The sequence below is a fragment of the Pygoscelis adeliae genome, unplaced genomic scaffold, assembly GCF_000699105.1.
Source record: "Pygoscelis adeliae isolate BGI_AS28 unplaced genomic scaffold, ASM69910v1 Scaffold145, whole genome shotgun sequence".
Lineage (NCBI taxonomy): Eukaryota > Metazoa > Chordata > Aves > Sphenisciformes > Spheniscidae > Pygoscelis > Pygoscelis adeliae.
In genome coordinates, this window is record NW_008824866.1 from 3857916 (window position 1) to 3874300 (window position 16385).

A 16385-nucleotide genomic window follows, 5' to 3' on the forward strand; every position below is an offset into this window, starting at 1 on the left:
GATCTGGTCTGGGCTTTTTTGAGAGCTTCTGGACTTGGGCTGAGGCTTTTTTTTCTGCAAATATTTCCGATGTGTGCAGAAGGCATCGTAACAGTTAGTGCTTCTCTTACTTCCAGGTAACTCTTAGTGAAAACAGATTATCAATGCCTCTGTTTTTTCCATGAATATTTGGAGCCCAAGTGCATTTGAATTTGTATCCGTTAATAATTATGGCTAATAATAAGAAATCTTAAAATTAAACCCTAGAAAGATCACTGCAAATATTTCCGATGTGTGCAGAAGGCATCGTAACAGTTAGTGCTTCTCTTACTTCCAGGTAACTCTTAGTGAAAACAGATTATCAATGCCTCTGTTTTTTCCATGAATATTTGGAGCCCAAGTGCATTTGAATTTGTATCCGTTAATAATTATGGCTAATAATAAGAAATCTTAAAATTAAACCCTAGAAAGATCATTAATGTGAGTAACTTTGGAAATGGAGTTGCCTACCCTGGAATAAAACTAGTGTACAGAAGTGAAGTTGAATTACAAATATATAAAATGTAAGTCCTGGATTTAGATTTGCTTCTGTTTCTGGAATTGCAGTTTAAAAAGCTGAAAAAACAGCTCTGAAGAGGCCTGGTACTGACAACCGCACCTTATCCCACTTTTGCTGTGTAGAACTAAGTGAAACTGAGTAGTTTTTGACAGGGTTGCAGGCAAATAGCTAACTTGCTCCTCTGGCAGCAATGTGGAAGTAGAATTAATGTTCCTAAAATGCATTGCTCAGGTGGAGAGTATTACAGCAACTTTCATTTTATTAAGGGATAAAATACAACTATGCTAAATCAGTTTGGCCAAGTCTTTGTAAACAAATAAATTTTAAAGAACAACTATGTAACTGGTATTGTAATTGGATACTTCAGAACCAGGAAAAAAATGATGGATTTCTTCTTAGTGGAGAATTAGCCCCATTAGAAGTAAATAAAACTGAGGGAGACCTTCAAGAAGTGCGAAAATGCACTCTAAATACTACAGATCAGAGTCTTGCCCACAGCAAAACCTGCTCATACTGGCAAGGCATTACAAGTCACATCCTCTTTCTTTGCAGATAAAATCATAAATTTCTTCTCAGTGTTTAAATGGTGCTGTGCTGTAGGTAGGTCCTGTTTTCCATACAAGGAGGGGCTCTGACTTTGGTTTGTGTTTGTAGCAGTTATAACTACACTATTCACTTCAGTAGACCGACTTCTGATTTCTCACAGAGATAAGGAGGATCTGAATGGAGGCATTGGTGGTCTGTGCTGTAGCTTCTTCCCCTGCTAGTAACTTGCAGTGTGACTTTTGCATAAATTAAGAGGGGAGGGGAGGGGAGAGAGAATTATATTTAACCAGGAAACTGTACTAACTACCTCCAGTTGAGAAAGGCAGCAGAAGAGAGCTGCAATTACAGTATAACCGCTTACAGAGCGAAGAACAATAATCTTATCCCCTTGTTCAAGGCAAACATGCTTAAAATGCTTGTTTAATACTTGTATTATCACAGAATGAAATTTAACAAAAACTACTGTTTTTAAATGAGTATACGACTGCGTATCCTCTGGTTGAGGTAATTCTAGGCATTACCTTCACTAAGGCTGTTTCCCAGACAGGTTTTAGTCTGTGCATGGAAGGTTATGACCACACCATGTGTGGTTTTATATATCACCTTTTTAAAATGTAGTGTAAGTAGTCAATAGTGTTCTCTATTTTATTGATACGAAACTTATAAAGACATCTACTTTCTAAAATATTCTTTAGCTAATCTTTCTGTGCATACTTAACTTAGTTTTCACAAATGATGCAAGGGTTGGGGAAAGATGGGAAAATGCATCTATCTGTAATTGTGCCAAAGAAAACACATTTATTTTGTTCAGGGTATATTCATAGTCATGAAAGTAACAGAAAAAACTGTAGTAATGTTATCATGTTGCCCATACTGTGCCTGTGGATGAAACCACATTACGTCAAGCGAATCTTGTAATACTAAGGCAAGTCATGGGAAATGTTCACATGGAAATCCCAGTCCTATGTTGCCACTGACAAAAGGGCATCCCATTTACGGAAGAAAGCAAGAAACAAGTCAAAGAAAGCCTGAGAAGCAAAATGTTTTCACAGTGACGTTTAGCATGAAGTACAACAAACATTTTCTCAGGCCAGTTTTTGAACCTTTTTATTTTTTCTTTTTACAGTGGATGGAACTGAGGTTTAACACACTAGCAAAATGCCCACACTGCAAAAAAATGTAAGTTCTCTGAAAGCAAGGTTATGTAAATTAACTGTGAAGTAAGTTGCCGGTGTTTCTTCCATAAAAGTCTTTGGAGTAAAATGTGTCTGCCGTGCTGATTATTTTGCCGTGCTCATCTGAATTTCAAGGCTAAAGTACATGTTACGTGCATGTGAATTCTTTGCTCTTTGTGCACAAATCAGTAATTTTGACAAATCCAACCTGCATTTATTAAAATGCTCTAATTGAATTGCTAGAGGCAAAAATAAGCTGCTAACAATAGACAGGAATGGGTTGCTAAAATTAACAACTTACGTCCTTGAAATTTTACCACTTAATGCAGTTAATCAGATGTCATGTTTAAATGTAGAACTTAAATTGCCTTATTGTAAAAGGAGGAAAGGGAATAATCTTGTCTTAATTTGAAAGAGGTTTTACTGATTTAATAAACGCAACAACTAACTTGTGTTAAGCATCTTAATGCGTTAGCTTGTTTAATGTTTATGAATTACTGTGGAATAACTTGTCTACTCATTTGCTATTACTTCAATAAGAAGGAGAAAAATTAGAATACAGGAGCTGTAAGTTTTTTATGTTTGGGGTTTTGTTGGGGGCTCTTTTTTTTTTTGAGTATTTGTTTGGCCTTTCTTATCTGAGGTGGGGAATACTTAGTTTGAAGTGTTGTTAAAAGCTACACTACAGAGATACTTTAAATTTGTATGGATTCTCAGCTGCAGGGTGTGAAATAAGACTTAAAAATACTACTTCAGAGACTTTCTTGTCCTGCTGTGACTTATTTAAATATTTGCCTGCCTTTGATAGGCAAGCGTGACTTCCAGTTAAAGGAGCAAATGTGTTTTCCACTAGGAGTGGAGAACCACAGCTGTGTTGCATGTTGCAGGAAAACTAGCAGGTCCCTTAGGAAGCAGAAGGTTTAGGGTAAATGTACTGTAGAGGTTGGCATGGCCTGGCCTTCAACAGTTATTGAAATATTTTACTGGAGTATTTGATAGAGAAGTCAGTCTAGTGGTACGTTAAACCTCAGGATTGTAACCGATCAGGTGTGGAGTAGTGGGTATGTTCTAGTTTGTTTAGGTCAAATAAACTCACGGTCTTGATGAGATGTTGCTTTACAGGGTTTGGTTTTTTTACTGACTATAATTGCATTCAGTCTTTTCAATCCTGGGGGGAGGGGCTGGTGTTTTGCGGTTTGGTTGGTTTGTTTTTCAATTAATTGCAATTATGTTTTATATTTTATCATGTCACACTTGATAGCTGACCTCGTCTTTTTTCTTGGCTCTCTTTAGGTACAAAATTACTTTTTGTTTAACCTTAAAAAAAACCCAAAACAAAACACCAAAACAAAAACAAACAAAAAACAGCCCCAGCAATAACAAAAAAACCCCCCAACACTCCAAGCAACAGTCCAGAAGTCATACCATGTGATCTTTTGGTCTGTCTTCTGTTGATTTGTGTTGCTTGTGTTTTAAAATCCAGCTGGAGTCTAAGGATTTCTTAGTATTTTTGTCTATAAAGTGCAAAGCATGCTATACGTATGTAATAAAACCGGAGAATCTCTGCAGTGCAATTTGTGAAAATTACAGCTTGCATGGCAACTGCGTTGCAGAATACAAAACAAATTTTAACAAATAGGCATTTCTTGGGCTGAGGATGTCCTTGGGCTGAGGATGCAAGCTATGGAATATTGCAGTTTAGCTTTGAATGAGTTGCTTGGTGTCTTCCTGCATTTGAGGTGCGATTGTCAGGAGTTCTGCACTTCCAGCAGCATAAACATTTGTAACGCATGGATTTAGGGTGCAGCATAGATGAGGCAGAGCTTTGAGTGGTGATGGTGGAATAAATACCTGCAGTGACCTGCTGCTTTGTGTGAGCCCTTTGTCAGAGGTTGTGGTACCTGTAACCAAGTAGTCAGAAGGGAATGTGGGGTTATTTATTTCAGCTTATTAATGCAAAACTTCTTTCATTAGTAGCTGACTAGTCAAATGCAAAACTATTCATTCATTCTGTTGACTCAGTTGATGATTGTCACTGAAAAAAGGATAGTGTAGACTGAGACAAAAGGCACCTTGAATCACTGCAACAGTAGGTTTTTCAAGAAGACATCTGCTGAGACTTCTAGATTCTCAAATAATTTTCATGATTTTGTTTCAAGCATTTTTAAAAGTGCAGTGAATCTCTGGAAATAGCAGGCTTGTGACCACCTATTTAGTTGATGGAGACTAGATCTTAATGCTAAGTATGCCTTGTAAAACTGCAGGAGAAGTTAGGAATTACTACACAAAAAGGTCAATAAGGAAACAGTGTTCAGTGAAAATAAAGCAATTGTGCCTCAGAGTACGTAAACAAAGGAATCTTTCATATCTGGATGTTGGGAGAAACAGGATCTTGGGTTTCTTGTTTGTTTTTAATCTCATCTACCTGCTACCATTGTGGTCACAAACTTAGTATTTTGTGACATACTTGTTTTTGTCTGTGTCATCGTCCTGTGTTCCCCTCCCCTGAGAGTAATTTTTTTTTTTGCAGAATAACTTGGGAAATATAGGAAATTAGTTTTGATGCAGAGAATAAAATCACTTATTTGGTAAATGACCAAATCTCTTTGGAAATGGACTACAAAACTGGTCATGCCAGTATAGGTAAGGTGCTTGCAGAAGACCTACTGATGCATAGTGGTTCTGCCAGACATAGGCCCTTAGTTGCACATTATCAACTGCACTGGGACAACAAATGTAGCTAATGAGGAAATTGTTGCAATATCATTTTATTTTATACTGTAGAGGATGACACCTGGGAATGGGGGAGAAACTGTTTCTTTTTACTGTTTTAGTGTTCTTTTGTGTTTCAAAATACAAAATACCAGATGTTTATCAGCTTGCTTCCCAAAAGAGTGAGAGGTTTAAGGAAGGCTTCTGGTATTTTTCTCATTTAATGATGGAGAAGAAGCAGGAACTGGTTTTTTTTTTCTGCTGTTCTCTTTCCCAAGCTGTATATTAAATCATCTAGAAACCTCAGGATCATGAATTCAGTTACTAGAAAGAGCACTGAATGATACAAGTTTTTATTTCAGAATGCCAAATCTCTCTATTTTTTTTTCCTTTAGACCTACTTATTTTTAAGATCTGAGAAAATGATGAACCCTAATGAATTTATAACACTTCTGCCCCATAAAGTCTGCAGGACCTTTAGGAAAGAGAAAGATGTTGGAACCTCATCACCACTGCAGAGGCTAGTTTCAGCAGTGCTATTCACCTTCAAAATACTGGCATTTTGATCTTCCCTTTCAAACCCCTTCTAAAAGCATGTTTGAGAGTACAAGAGTTCCTGCATTCATATAATCATAGAATCAATCATTTAGGTTGGAAAGAACCTCATCACCACTGCAGAGGCTAGTTTCAGCAGTGCTATTCACCTTCAAAATACTGGCATTTTGATCTTCCCTTTCAAACCCCTTCTAAAAGCATGTTTGAGAGTACAAGAGTTCCTGCATTCATATAATCATAGAATCAATCATTTAGGTTGGAAAAGACCTTTAAGATCATCGAGTCCAACCGTTAACCTAGCACTGCCAAGTCTACTACTAAACCATGTCCCTAAGCATCACATCTACACATCTTTTAAATAACTCCAGGGATGGTGACTCCACCACTTCCCTGAGCAGCCTGTTCCAATGCTTGACAACCCTTTCTGTGAAGAAATTTTTCCTAATACCCCATCTAAACCTCCCCTGGAGCAAATTGAGGCCGTTTCCTCTCATCCTTTTGAAGTATGGCTTGACTTTTATTGTAAGTCCACTGTTACTGTTTACTAGTACTGGTCAGAATTAGTTAGTAGCAAGAAAATTATTGATATGCTATAATTCGTGTTCTGCCCATTCTAATCGCATAATAATGTCTTGAACCATGCATGGTCAAACCTTGATAATTTAATTTTCTCTCAGTATAAATCTGTTAAACTGTTAGGGATAAGAAGACATTTTAATTGCCCATCTAAAACAAAAAATTATTTCTAAGGCAGATTCTAAGGCAGAAAGTCAAGAAATCAAATGTTTACTGTACTTTACCTCCCAGTGTATAATAATCCACAGTAATATAATGAAAATTTGCTGTTCCTGAGGTGTGTCTCTTTTTACTAGGAAGCTTTAATCCACTGCATGTAGACCATCTACATAGATTGACTAGCAGAAAACATGTACAGTTTTTTATCTTCAATGAGAAGTAAAATGACAAATGGCCAGATGTGAAATTTCCATCATCAGGACTCTGATCAGCACTGAGGACTTGTTCTTCAGCCTCCTCTCTCCTGTCTCATTTTCCCAACCTATTTCTTTCTTTGTTCCTCGGTCTGCTTGTCTCGGTCAGCTCTGCTCACTGTGCAGGTTCAAGTTTGTTCTTTGTGCGTTCATGTTGAGCAAATTCTTCCTCCATGCTTGGGTGACCTAGCGGGTGACTTCTTTAGAGTAGGGGAAAAAAATGTTCCTTGCTTGCATCACTGGTACCTTAGCAGGCTCAAGCTTTGCGTTTGCAGGGATGTGCCTGCTGAGCTCTGAGTTTGTGAATACCCAGGGAAGGTACATTCAGTGTATAGGTACATATCAAAATGAGGCAGTTAGCAGTTTAAAAGCCTGAATCTTCACTGACCACGTCTGGGCTGTAAATCTTCAAAGCCTGGTAAGTTGGAGAAAACTTGTGGTTTTGCAGGGTTGGCAGCCCCTCAAGCAGAAGTTCCGTACTGCTGTCTTTCAAGTCCCTGTCCCAGGACTTTCAAAGAAAAAATTTTTACTCAAGGAACTGCCAAACCATGCAATACAATACGAGACAGAAAAAAGCAGCAGGTCGCTAACCATTTCCCCTTGGATTATCGGGGCTTCATTCTGCTCCCTGTCCCTGTCTTCCAGCCCAGGAGGCTGGGTACCCTGAGAACAACTGGTCTTACTCTTAAAGACTGAGGCAAAGAAGGCATTAAGTACCTCAGCTTTTCCCTCATCCTTTGTCACTATGTTTCCCCCTGCATCCAATAAAGGATGGAAATCCTCCTTAGCCCTCCTTTTGTTGCTAATGTATTTAGAGAAACAATTTTTATTGTCTTTTATGGCAGTAGCCAGATTAAATTCTAGTTGGGCTTTGGCCCTTCTAATTTTCTCCCTGCATAACCTCACGACATCCTTGTAGTCCTCCTCAGTTGCCTGCCCCTTCTTCCAAAGGTCATAAACTCTCCTTTTTTTTTTCCTGAGTTCCAGCCAAAGCTCTCCGTTCAGCCAGGCTGGTTGTCTTCCCTGCTGGCTTGTCTTTCAGCAGATGGGGACGGCTTGTTCCTGTGCCTTTAAGATTTCCTGTGCTACTTTAATTGCCTCTGTCCCTTGTGGCGGTTTTCCCCTCTTCTAATTACTACCTGATGCTAAATTGGCTTTGGTGTCTTTTATATCTGCTGCTGCTGTCCAAAGGTCTGGCAGGTGCCTTGGCTTCCTTAGCAGCAGCTCAGAAAGAAAGAACTGCTGCCTTCTGGATAGCTTTGTAGTGAGTTCACCCTCATTAGTCCCACAATGGAATCAGCTGCTTCTGCAATTTAAAAATGTTCTTTGACCCAGTTCTAATATTTCTGAATGTGCCTGTCAAAGTTGCTGCAGTTGATAGGTTTTGGGGTAGGTTTCACTTTTCTTTATTCAAGGTTAATTTGGGTCTTTAATGTGTAATTTGGGGTGGGTGGAGGGAAACCTCACTATTTAGAGAGGCCTAGTGGCTAATATCACTGTTGGGAGATGAAAAATAGGGGAGGTTTAGACTGGCCATTAGGAAGCATTTCTTTACCGAGAGGGTGGTCAAACACTGGAACAGGCTTCCTGGAGAGGTGGTCGATGCCCCAAGCCTGTCAGTGTTTAAGAGGCATTTGGACAATGCCCTTAACAACATACTTTAACTTTTGGTCAGCCCTGAATTGGCCAGGCAGTTGGACTAGATCATTATGGTAGGTCCCTTCAAACTGAAATAGTCTATTCTATTCTAAATAAATGATGATTTATTGGGATTGCTAAATATTCCCAGGTCTGTTATGTGACCGTAGAAACTTGTATTTATATATTTCAACTTTGCTTTCTGTGGAAAGCAAAAGGCAGTTAAAATTAAGCATTCTTACATTTCCTTTTTGTGGTATTTGAGGTGATGGTTTCTCCCCTGGCCTTTCTTACTGGATAGGAGGGGACAGAGCTTGAGAGAAATATGGATGCAAAATACACATGGCACCTGCAATATTATGATTACAAAAACAAGATCGTAAGTCAGACAGCTCTGAAAGTGAAGGTCTCTTTCCGAAAACTAACTTTGTCTCCGTGTGAAATACACAGTGCAGTAAATATCATGTGTGTTTTAGGTGTATTGAACATGACATTTCTACCCGCTTATCTTAAGGTATCCAGCTCTGTAATAGAATTAACTTTCTGAGTACATAGCCAGGAAATCCTGCTAATGAGAGAACCTAAGGTCAGTTTGGCAAGCTCAGTGCTCATCAGTTCAGCTTTTGGAGACATCCCCTCCCTGTCCCCTTTTATAAAACTTCTGTTTTGTTTGGTTTTTTTTCCTCATGTAACTTAGAATCAGACAACATATTCCTCTTCTGGAACGGCTGTAAAACTATTTAGGGTGGCTTTTGGGGAGTGTGTGTGGGTGTGCACATGCGTGAGGGGGTCGTAAGATACCATTATTTCCCCAATTGGGAATTCTCCCACCCTAATCACAGCCCACCCCCCAAATCCCATCCCAAATGTATGTGGTGAGGCTTTTGATAAGAAGTAATTTCCCCTCGGAAATTAATGAGCAGAACGGTTTTGGGACTTTCCTGAAAGTGTATAACAGATGGCTTATGAGTGGTCACTGTGTTCAACCCTTGCCTTGCAAGATGAAGCTCAGCGTGTGCATGTTAGCTTGAGGACTGTGGTTTTGGGTTGTTTTTTTTTTCTTGGAGCATTTTAGAAATTCCTTGTAAAGAAGTAATATTGGAGTAAAGCTGCTTAAACCAATTTATTTGAAGGCTTTCTAAGATGAATGCTTAAAAAATTCTAGTCACATCCTAAGCATATGAGGCCTTACTATGTGGTTAATTAACTGGAGCCAGAAATTTGGTCATTCGTATGACAGAGGTACTACTTCAATAGTTCAGCAGTGCTTTCTTCTGGTATATGTTTATCTTGAATATGTTGAACTCTCATGAGATGAAATTACTTGCCCTTGCATCTTTGAACACAGCGTACAAGCAACCCAGTATTTCCAAAGGCGTGTTGATCTCCCAGGATGGGATGAAGTACTTAGCTAGATAGCATGCTTCAGGATGCTTCAAAACTACCTCTACGATAGATGGTACATGTTTTATGAAAGCACCTCTGCCTCTCTAGTCCTTTCAATTGACCTACATGTTCACTGTGTTTCAATGGAATTAAATCATGTTCCTATTTTCTTCATTAGTATAGCTCTATGTGATTGCAAGTATGTGACTCAAGATGTATTTGCTAAACAACGCTGAGCTTCTGCAATAATTTTTCTAACCTGTAGTAAAGAATGTAATGTTTTAATTGCAATTCATATTCCATTTGACTGAAGCACTGTAATAGTTAGCTTAACACAGCAGGTAGAGACAAAGCTGTCTGTCGTGGAGTTTGTAGTCTAGATGATGAGTGACAGAACTTCCAAGGGACTTATTTACCTTGGTTGTCAGTAGTCATTTGTGCAGCTCATGTAACTTGCGATAGAACTCTTAAAAGAAAATCGGAAAGTACAAAGAACTTGTCATGTTTTTGAAGTTACTAAAACTGACTTAAACGCGTCTAAAGAATTTCAGTCACTGGAAATGTTGAACACAAAAAAATTTTCATGTTTGACTAAAAAGGTTTGGGTTTTTATCTTCAAGAAATGGGGCAGAGTTTAACTGCTCAACAGTATTGAGTGAACTATTCCAGGAAATAGATCGTGCAGGTTGTTATTGTTAATGACATTTAGGGGTGGTAGAACTGATTTCCAGTTACTTAGATGCAGCGAATGTATTAAAGCCATGTATTGATGTATTAAAAGTCTAAAGGGTGTCTTAGCACCTATGTGGAAGCTGCAAAGCAAGCTTGGGTTTTGCAATCCAAAGGCTATTCAAGATAATTATCTGGGTGCACTGTGGATATAGGAGGTAGACACACTCGAACTGTAAGTGTGGCACCACTCTCTTTGTTGTAAGCATCTAGATTTTTAGATACTAGATAATCTTCACCAATAAACAAACGTGGACTCTGTCTTTTACTGCTTGGTATAATTGTAGACTTTGCCTACAACTGTTTAAACTTAAGATGGTGTATGTGTATTGCCATTCTCTTCCCCTGCCCCCATTTAGACTGAACAGTTACTATTTATGGAGGGTTTTTTGTTTGGTCTTTTTTTTTAATTTAAAATACCATTTCTTTTCTAACAGTTCTTCTGTTGGAAGTGCACTGCCACGAAGACGCTGCTGTGCATATATTACAATTGGAATGATATGCATCTTCATTGGAGTTGGATTAACTGTGAGTGATCAACTATGATATACTTGCAACTGTGTGCAGGGGGGTGTGTGTGTACAAAGGAGCTCCCTTGGTTGACCAGCTCTTCTTTCCCCAGCATTTGAGTAAAACCTCCTAAGTTTGTGTGGTTTTTGTCATCTCTATTAAAACCATGGACTTAATCATCTGAGTTAGCCAGAAAAGTGAAAGTTCCTTAAAAAAAAAAAGTTCTGGTGCTTTGAGAGTCTCTTCTTCCTGATTTGACTCTTCATCTCTCTAAAAACTTCAATTTTATGAAAAATGGTTTTACTTCACTGTAGAAATACTGGAACATCTTGCTCTTGCTAGGGCTCTCAAAACTTCCAGGTTTCCAGAAATACATATTGCTGTAGAGCCAGGAATGTAAGTTCTACTGCAGTGCAGGGGAATGGGATTCCAAAAGTTAGAAACATGTATATGCCTTTATAATTTGTACAAGCTATAAGGAGTAAAACCAGATAATAAGCTATTTACAAATTAAAAGACTCACATTGTTGTTACTCTATTACTTGGAAAACTATCTGGTTTGCTTGGCTCTGAAGTATCTGGTACTGGTTACTAGAGCCAACTTTCTGCCCGTCAGTCCCAGAAAAATACATATGAGGAAATACCTGCGGTTGAATTCATATGTGTGATTCTCATTATACCTCTACCTTGTGTTATAACCTGAATAATTTTTTATGTGTGAGCTTAAATGAGTTATGAAGGATTTTCCAATTTCCCTAGTAAAAACAGTGACAGCCAGAAATAAAAATAGTGACAGATTTTTTTTATTTGAACAACCTTACTGAGGTTATATTGGCCGAAAACGTTTCACTGTGAGGTGTGCCCAGAGGCTTGTTTAGCCTCCATCCTTGGAGTTTTTTGGGACCCAGCTGGGTTAAAACCCTGAGCAACCTGGTCTGACCTTAGAGTCGACCCTGCTTTGATCAGGAAGTTGGCACTAGAGACCTCCTGGTGTCCCTTCCAAGCTCAATTATCCTATGATTGTGTAAAATTAAGCTAATAAAATATCTGATTTATCTTTGTCAGAGTGAAAAAGGTGCCAAAATGCTTCTCCTTAATATAACTTGCTCTTCCCTGAAAAGCAGGTAGTGCTGTATTTTTGACACTTTTGTTTTCTCTTTTTTAGGTTGGTACACAAGATTTTGCCAGGCGATTTCACGCAACATATGTTTCTTGGGCTATTGCTTATCTCTTAGGTTTAATCTGCCTCATTCGAGCCTGCTACTGGGGAGCCATTAAAGTCAGTTATCCAGAGCACAGTTTTGCGTAGAGAAATGGTTAGATTATAGCTGATGAACATCTAGTAATTCTGGATATTACATCTTGGACACTTTTAAAACCTTTCCTGTAAGGATTCCATTCTGTTCAAAGTAGTTTTAAGACTGGGGGTCTCTAAGAACAAATGTTCATTGCACTACATAATATGCAAATAGTTTGTTTTGCTGCTAGATTCCCTAGCTCTGAACACTAAAGCTGTGTTTACATGTTCATAACTCTGTCTTTATAGGTGTTGAATTTTGTTTCAACAGGCAGTATTAAGTTTTACATTTCCTTTGTTATGTTAAAATCCATCAGCCATTTTTTCTAGATGATCAGTAAGAATTCAAAAGCAAGAGTGTTTATAAGTGTTTCTACAGTAGCTTCACATTTGTACTTAACATTTTAACTAAAATCATATTAAAGTGGCTTGCTTTACAACCTAAGCAATAAGCATTTTGCTTGAACTGCTTACTGTATCTTTTGCCTAAGATCATAGTGACCTTATTCAGGAAATGAAAGTTATGGGGGTACTTTAAAAGACTGGCACTGTTGCTAGAGAGACATTTGTAAACACTGTACGCTTTGAGATTTTTCAGGTAGAGAGATGCTATTTTGGTAGTCCAATGAAATTTCCATTTATCCAGGATTGGATTTCAGTTGGGATAAATGCTTTCTTCTCAAGGATCCTGGGACTTAGGTGTTTGGTTTTGGTTTTTTTTTAACTGGCAAATCCTAAAAGCCATGCTCGGATTATGGAACTTAACTCTGGTTATTCGTACAAGTTCCTTTACAGGGTCTAAGGGAAGCATTTCATATGACTTGTTTCGTAATACTTCAGTGTCACGTAGGTGACAATAAGATGGTGATGGGTTGCCTCTTACTTTCCTCTGATCATGTCAGATTTTCCCTGTTTGGGAGAGTTATGCACTGGTCACTGCAAAGGGAGACACTGTAAATTCACGTTAACTGCTGTAATAAGAAAATGAGTAAACTACTACTTGGACCATTCCATCAAAGTACATCTAGTCAATTTAGCACTGACTTGCCAAGAGAATACGGAAACAGAAAGCTTTTTCTAATGATGTATTCACAAAGGATTAAGGGACCAGTTCTCACACTGCCCATCTTTATAGTTTTAAACAAGTTTTTGCTAAATTCTGAAGGAATGTCCTGAGTGATTTAGACGACTGTAGTAATTTAGATAATGGGGTCGGATGGGTAAATTAATGTGGATGTTTCAGGGATACATGTAATTTAAATTATCTATCTTCCTGCTAGGACAAAATGATATTCAGATAAGGATTTTGGAGCACAATAAATGTAAATGATCAAACTGTAAATGATCTGTCTTTGTATGATGCTAAATGTATAAAAGCAGTAGCTCAGGATTACAATGTACCTTTTACAAATAAACTAATAAAGAAATAAAGATTATTATTCAAACAATATATTTTGTTGTTTATATATAAATAAAAATACACGAGTGGAAGAATTTCCTAGTATGATACAGGAACAACAAAGGTGGTGTGCAGCAGGGGTGGGCTCCGCATTTTCGCCAAATGGCAGCCTCAGGAATATAAGAGAGCAAGAACAAATTGCTGTTTTCTTGATATTTTGGGAAGAATGAGGAAGTAAATAAGGGATGAGACCACTGTTGGGATTATGTCGTATTTAGTCAATGGCTTATTGAGGGAATATGGTAATATACTTTCTTCTTTTCCTAATGCTATTTACATACCTTCACTGTTGGGATTTGCTGTGCTTGTTTGCATCTTAAACCTTCAAATACTCTTTCCAGTTGTTTTGTATTTCAAAATACTGCCTGCCCTCCACATCCTGAAATAAAGTAGGCTGGGGCTGTACAGAAAATCAGCCACTGCTTCTGTAACTTCAGTGAGGACGGGGGGTGAGGTGGGTGGGGAGCCTGGGTATAGTGTTATATTAATGAATCAAAGGAATTTGTACTTTTTCCCCGTGTTAAGCTGTACTGTATTTCCTATCTTGTGTTTCTCCTTTTTCTTCTCAACCTTTTTGAGCAGAAGGGAAGATACATGGATAAAGTAGTTTATTTTTGTCTGGATTGGGGTAATAGCATGATTTGCTATTGTTTCCTTTTGCAAAGTGAAACATTGTAGTTATTTCTATAAAATGTATTGTGACATTACATTTCAACCACTTCTGGGTACATAAGAATCATGGTATTTTAACCGTGTAAGAAAATTAATGGTGGAATCTGAAGGGCCTCTACAAGGGACTCAAATAGATCTGGCTGTTTGTGGAGCAGGCTTGTTTGGAGGCAGTCATGATGTTCTGTGCTAAACTACATCTCAATCCATTAAACTTCTCTAAACTTCAAGTTAAAAAAAAAATTAAAAATCCTGTCCTGTGGATACTGACCACTAGAAGAACTTTCAGCTTTTTTAATCACTCATTTCTTTTGTTGACTTTTAATAGTCTTTTCCTCAATGTATTATTTTTGTGTTAGGTGGGGGAAGGAGCTATCCAAATTCACAATGAAGGGCTTCTGCGCTTTCAGGTTTTATCTTCCCCCTTCCCTATTCTCCTTCCACTCCTTCCCACCAAAGAGATTTTTATATAAACTGAGTGGTGGAAACACTTCGGACCTTAAACTGTGTTTTATTTTTTGATTATGAACCTACTAATGAGTGAGTATTTTACTGGTTTTGTTTGTACTCCTCATACATGTTGATATGTCATCTTTTAAAAATAAAGACTAGAGGGTAGTGTTTCTGAAAATAAGATTAGCGGGAGATCTTTGTCATGAGTAGCACGTTGAAAGAAGCTAGAGGTTTCAAATCAGCCTGATAAGAAATTCACCATGAAGTGCTTAGAGAAGATGCTGAAGTAACCACAGAGCCGTTAGTGGTTATTGCTGAGAAATGGATGATGAGTAATACTTGCTTTTTCCTGGTCTTCAAACATAGTGTATGTCTTTACAATCAGAGGGAAAGCCAAGGCAGCACCTTAACATCAAGTGCTAGAAAATCCCTGTAACTAACTAGAAGTACCATAATAATAAATAGGTAAGTAGCAGCAGAGATGATTTGTCGTGTTAGATCAATCTAACTGCCTTTTCTGACAGGGCAAAAATACTGCACTGAATGCACTATGCCCTCTAAAAATATTTGTGAAATGTTCTTCCAAGCAAGCTGGAGAAACATATCAGTAAAATTATTCAAAATAGTGATTATCAAACTGGAGGATGTGGCAAATACATGCCAACTATTTGGAAATATTTAATATTTTTGTAAAGTTAGTGTGCTGTTTACTTCATGTATTGCACTCCTAGCTGATAGAAACTGAGGGCAAGCTGAACAACTGGATTAAGTTAACCCATCCTGGTTTCCCACTTATTTTCCTTATGCGTGATTCAGATTTATAATGCCAGGGACTGAGCTTTCCCTTTCAAAAAATTTGTTGTGGGGAAGTAGATCAATGTTGAAGAAATGAGTATCACTTAACTACTTGCAATAGAAAATTGTAATCGTAACATTTACTATACTCTGTGATGTTCGAAAGCTGGATTCTCATTATATTAAGTACCCCTTCATACCAACGATTATTTTCTTTATAGTGGAGTAATAAACCACGTTTGTCTCAGTAGCCACATTGGATTAAGATGTCCCCAGTCCTCAGCCTTCCAGTTGTGTCTATCCCTATACCATGGCTCAGCAGTAGAGCTGGACTCCAGGAAGAGTGTGAGTGACTGCATTGTACACCCATCACTGGGCGGGAAGCCTGCTTGAAAAGAACTTAAAAAGTGCCTCCTTAATTCAGATTTCTTCCAGTGATTTTATTGGTACAGTCAACGTGCAGCAGTTGGCATGAAGGTGAAGGAACAAGGCTGGAGGTCTTGAAGGAGAGGGGAGAGAGGAACTTAATCCGATTTAAGTTATTTGCAAGATTTTGTTATGGTTATTTGAGCCAACAAGAAAAGAATATCTAGGCTCAGTTTCCTACAGCTTTAAGCACAGAAGGGCTTTTATTTCAGAACAAAAAAGCTACTTGTTAGCCTGATTAGCTAGCAACTCATCATGTTACACTTCACTGGAAGCTGGAGAAGTCTATCAGGAAGGTATCCATGTATCACTTGCTCTGCTTTTACATTCAGCTGTACGCATTCACTGTTGGCTGCTTTTGGGAAAAAGGATATTATTGAGCTAAACCGATTTTGGTTCTGGACCTGTATAGCGGTTTTTATGGTTCCTTTTTAACAGGTTATTAGCAAGAAGTGTGTTCAAATAAATCTTGTGAACAAAAGTAACAGATAGGACAGAGTATGGATTG

At 38.1% G+C, this 16385-nt stretch overlaps 1 protein-coding gene across 1 annotated transcript in view; it reads left to right on the top strand.

Moving 5' to 3' along the window:
- TMEM55A (transmembrane protein 55A) overlaps window positions 1-13521 on the top strand; it is a 23373-nt gene extending 9852 nt beyond the window's left edge. Inside the window, exons 6-8 of the mRNA XM_009324454.1 lie at window positions 2211-2263; window positions 10706-10796; window positions 11944-13521. Coding sequence (XP_009322729.1) covers window positions 2211-2263; window positions 10706-10796; window positions 11944-12087 — 288 coding nt within the window. The 3' untranslated portion in view covers window positions 12088-13521. The remainder of the gene's footprint in view (window positions 1-2210; window positions 2264-10705; window positions 10797-11943) is intronic.
- Window positions 13522-16385: the final 2864 nt, after the last annotated feature.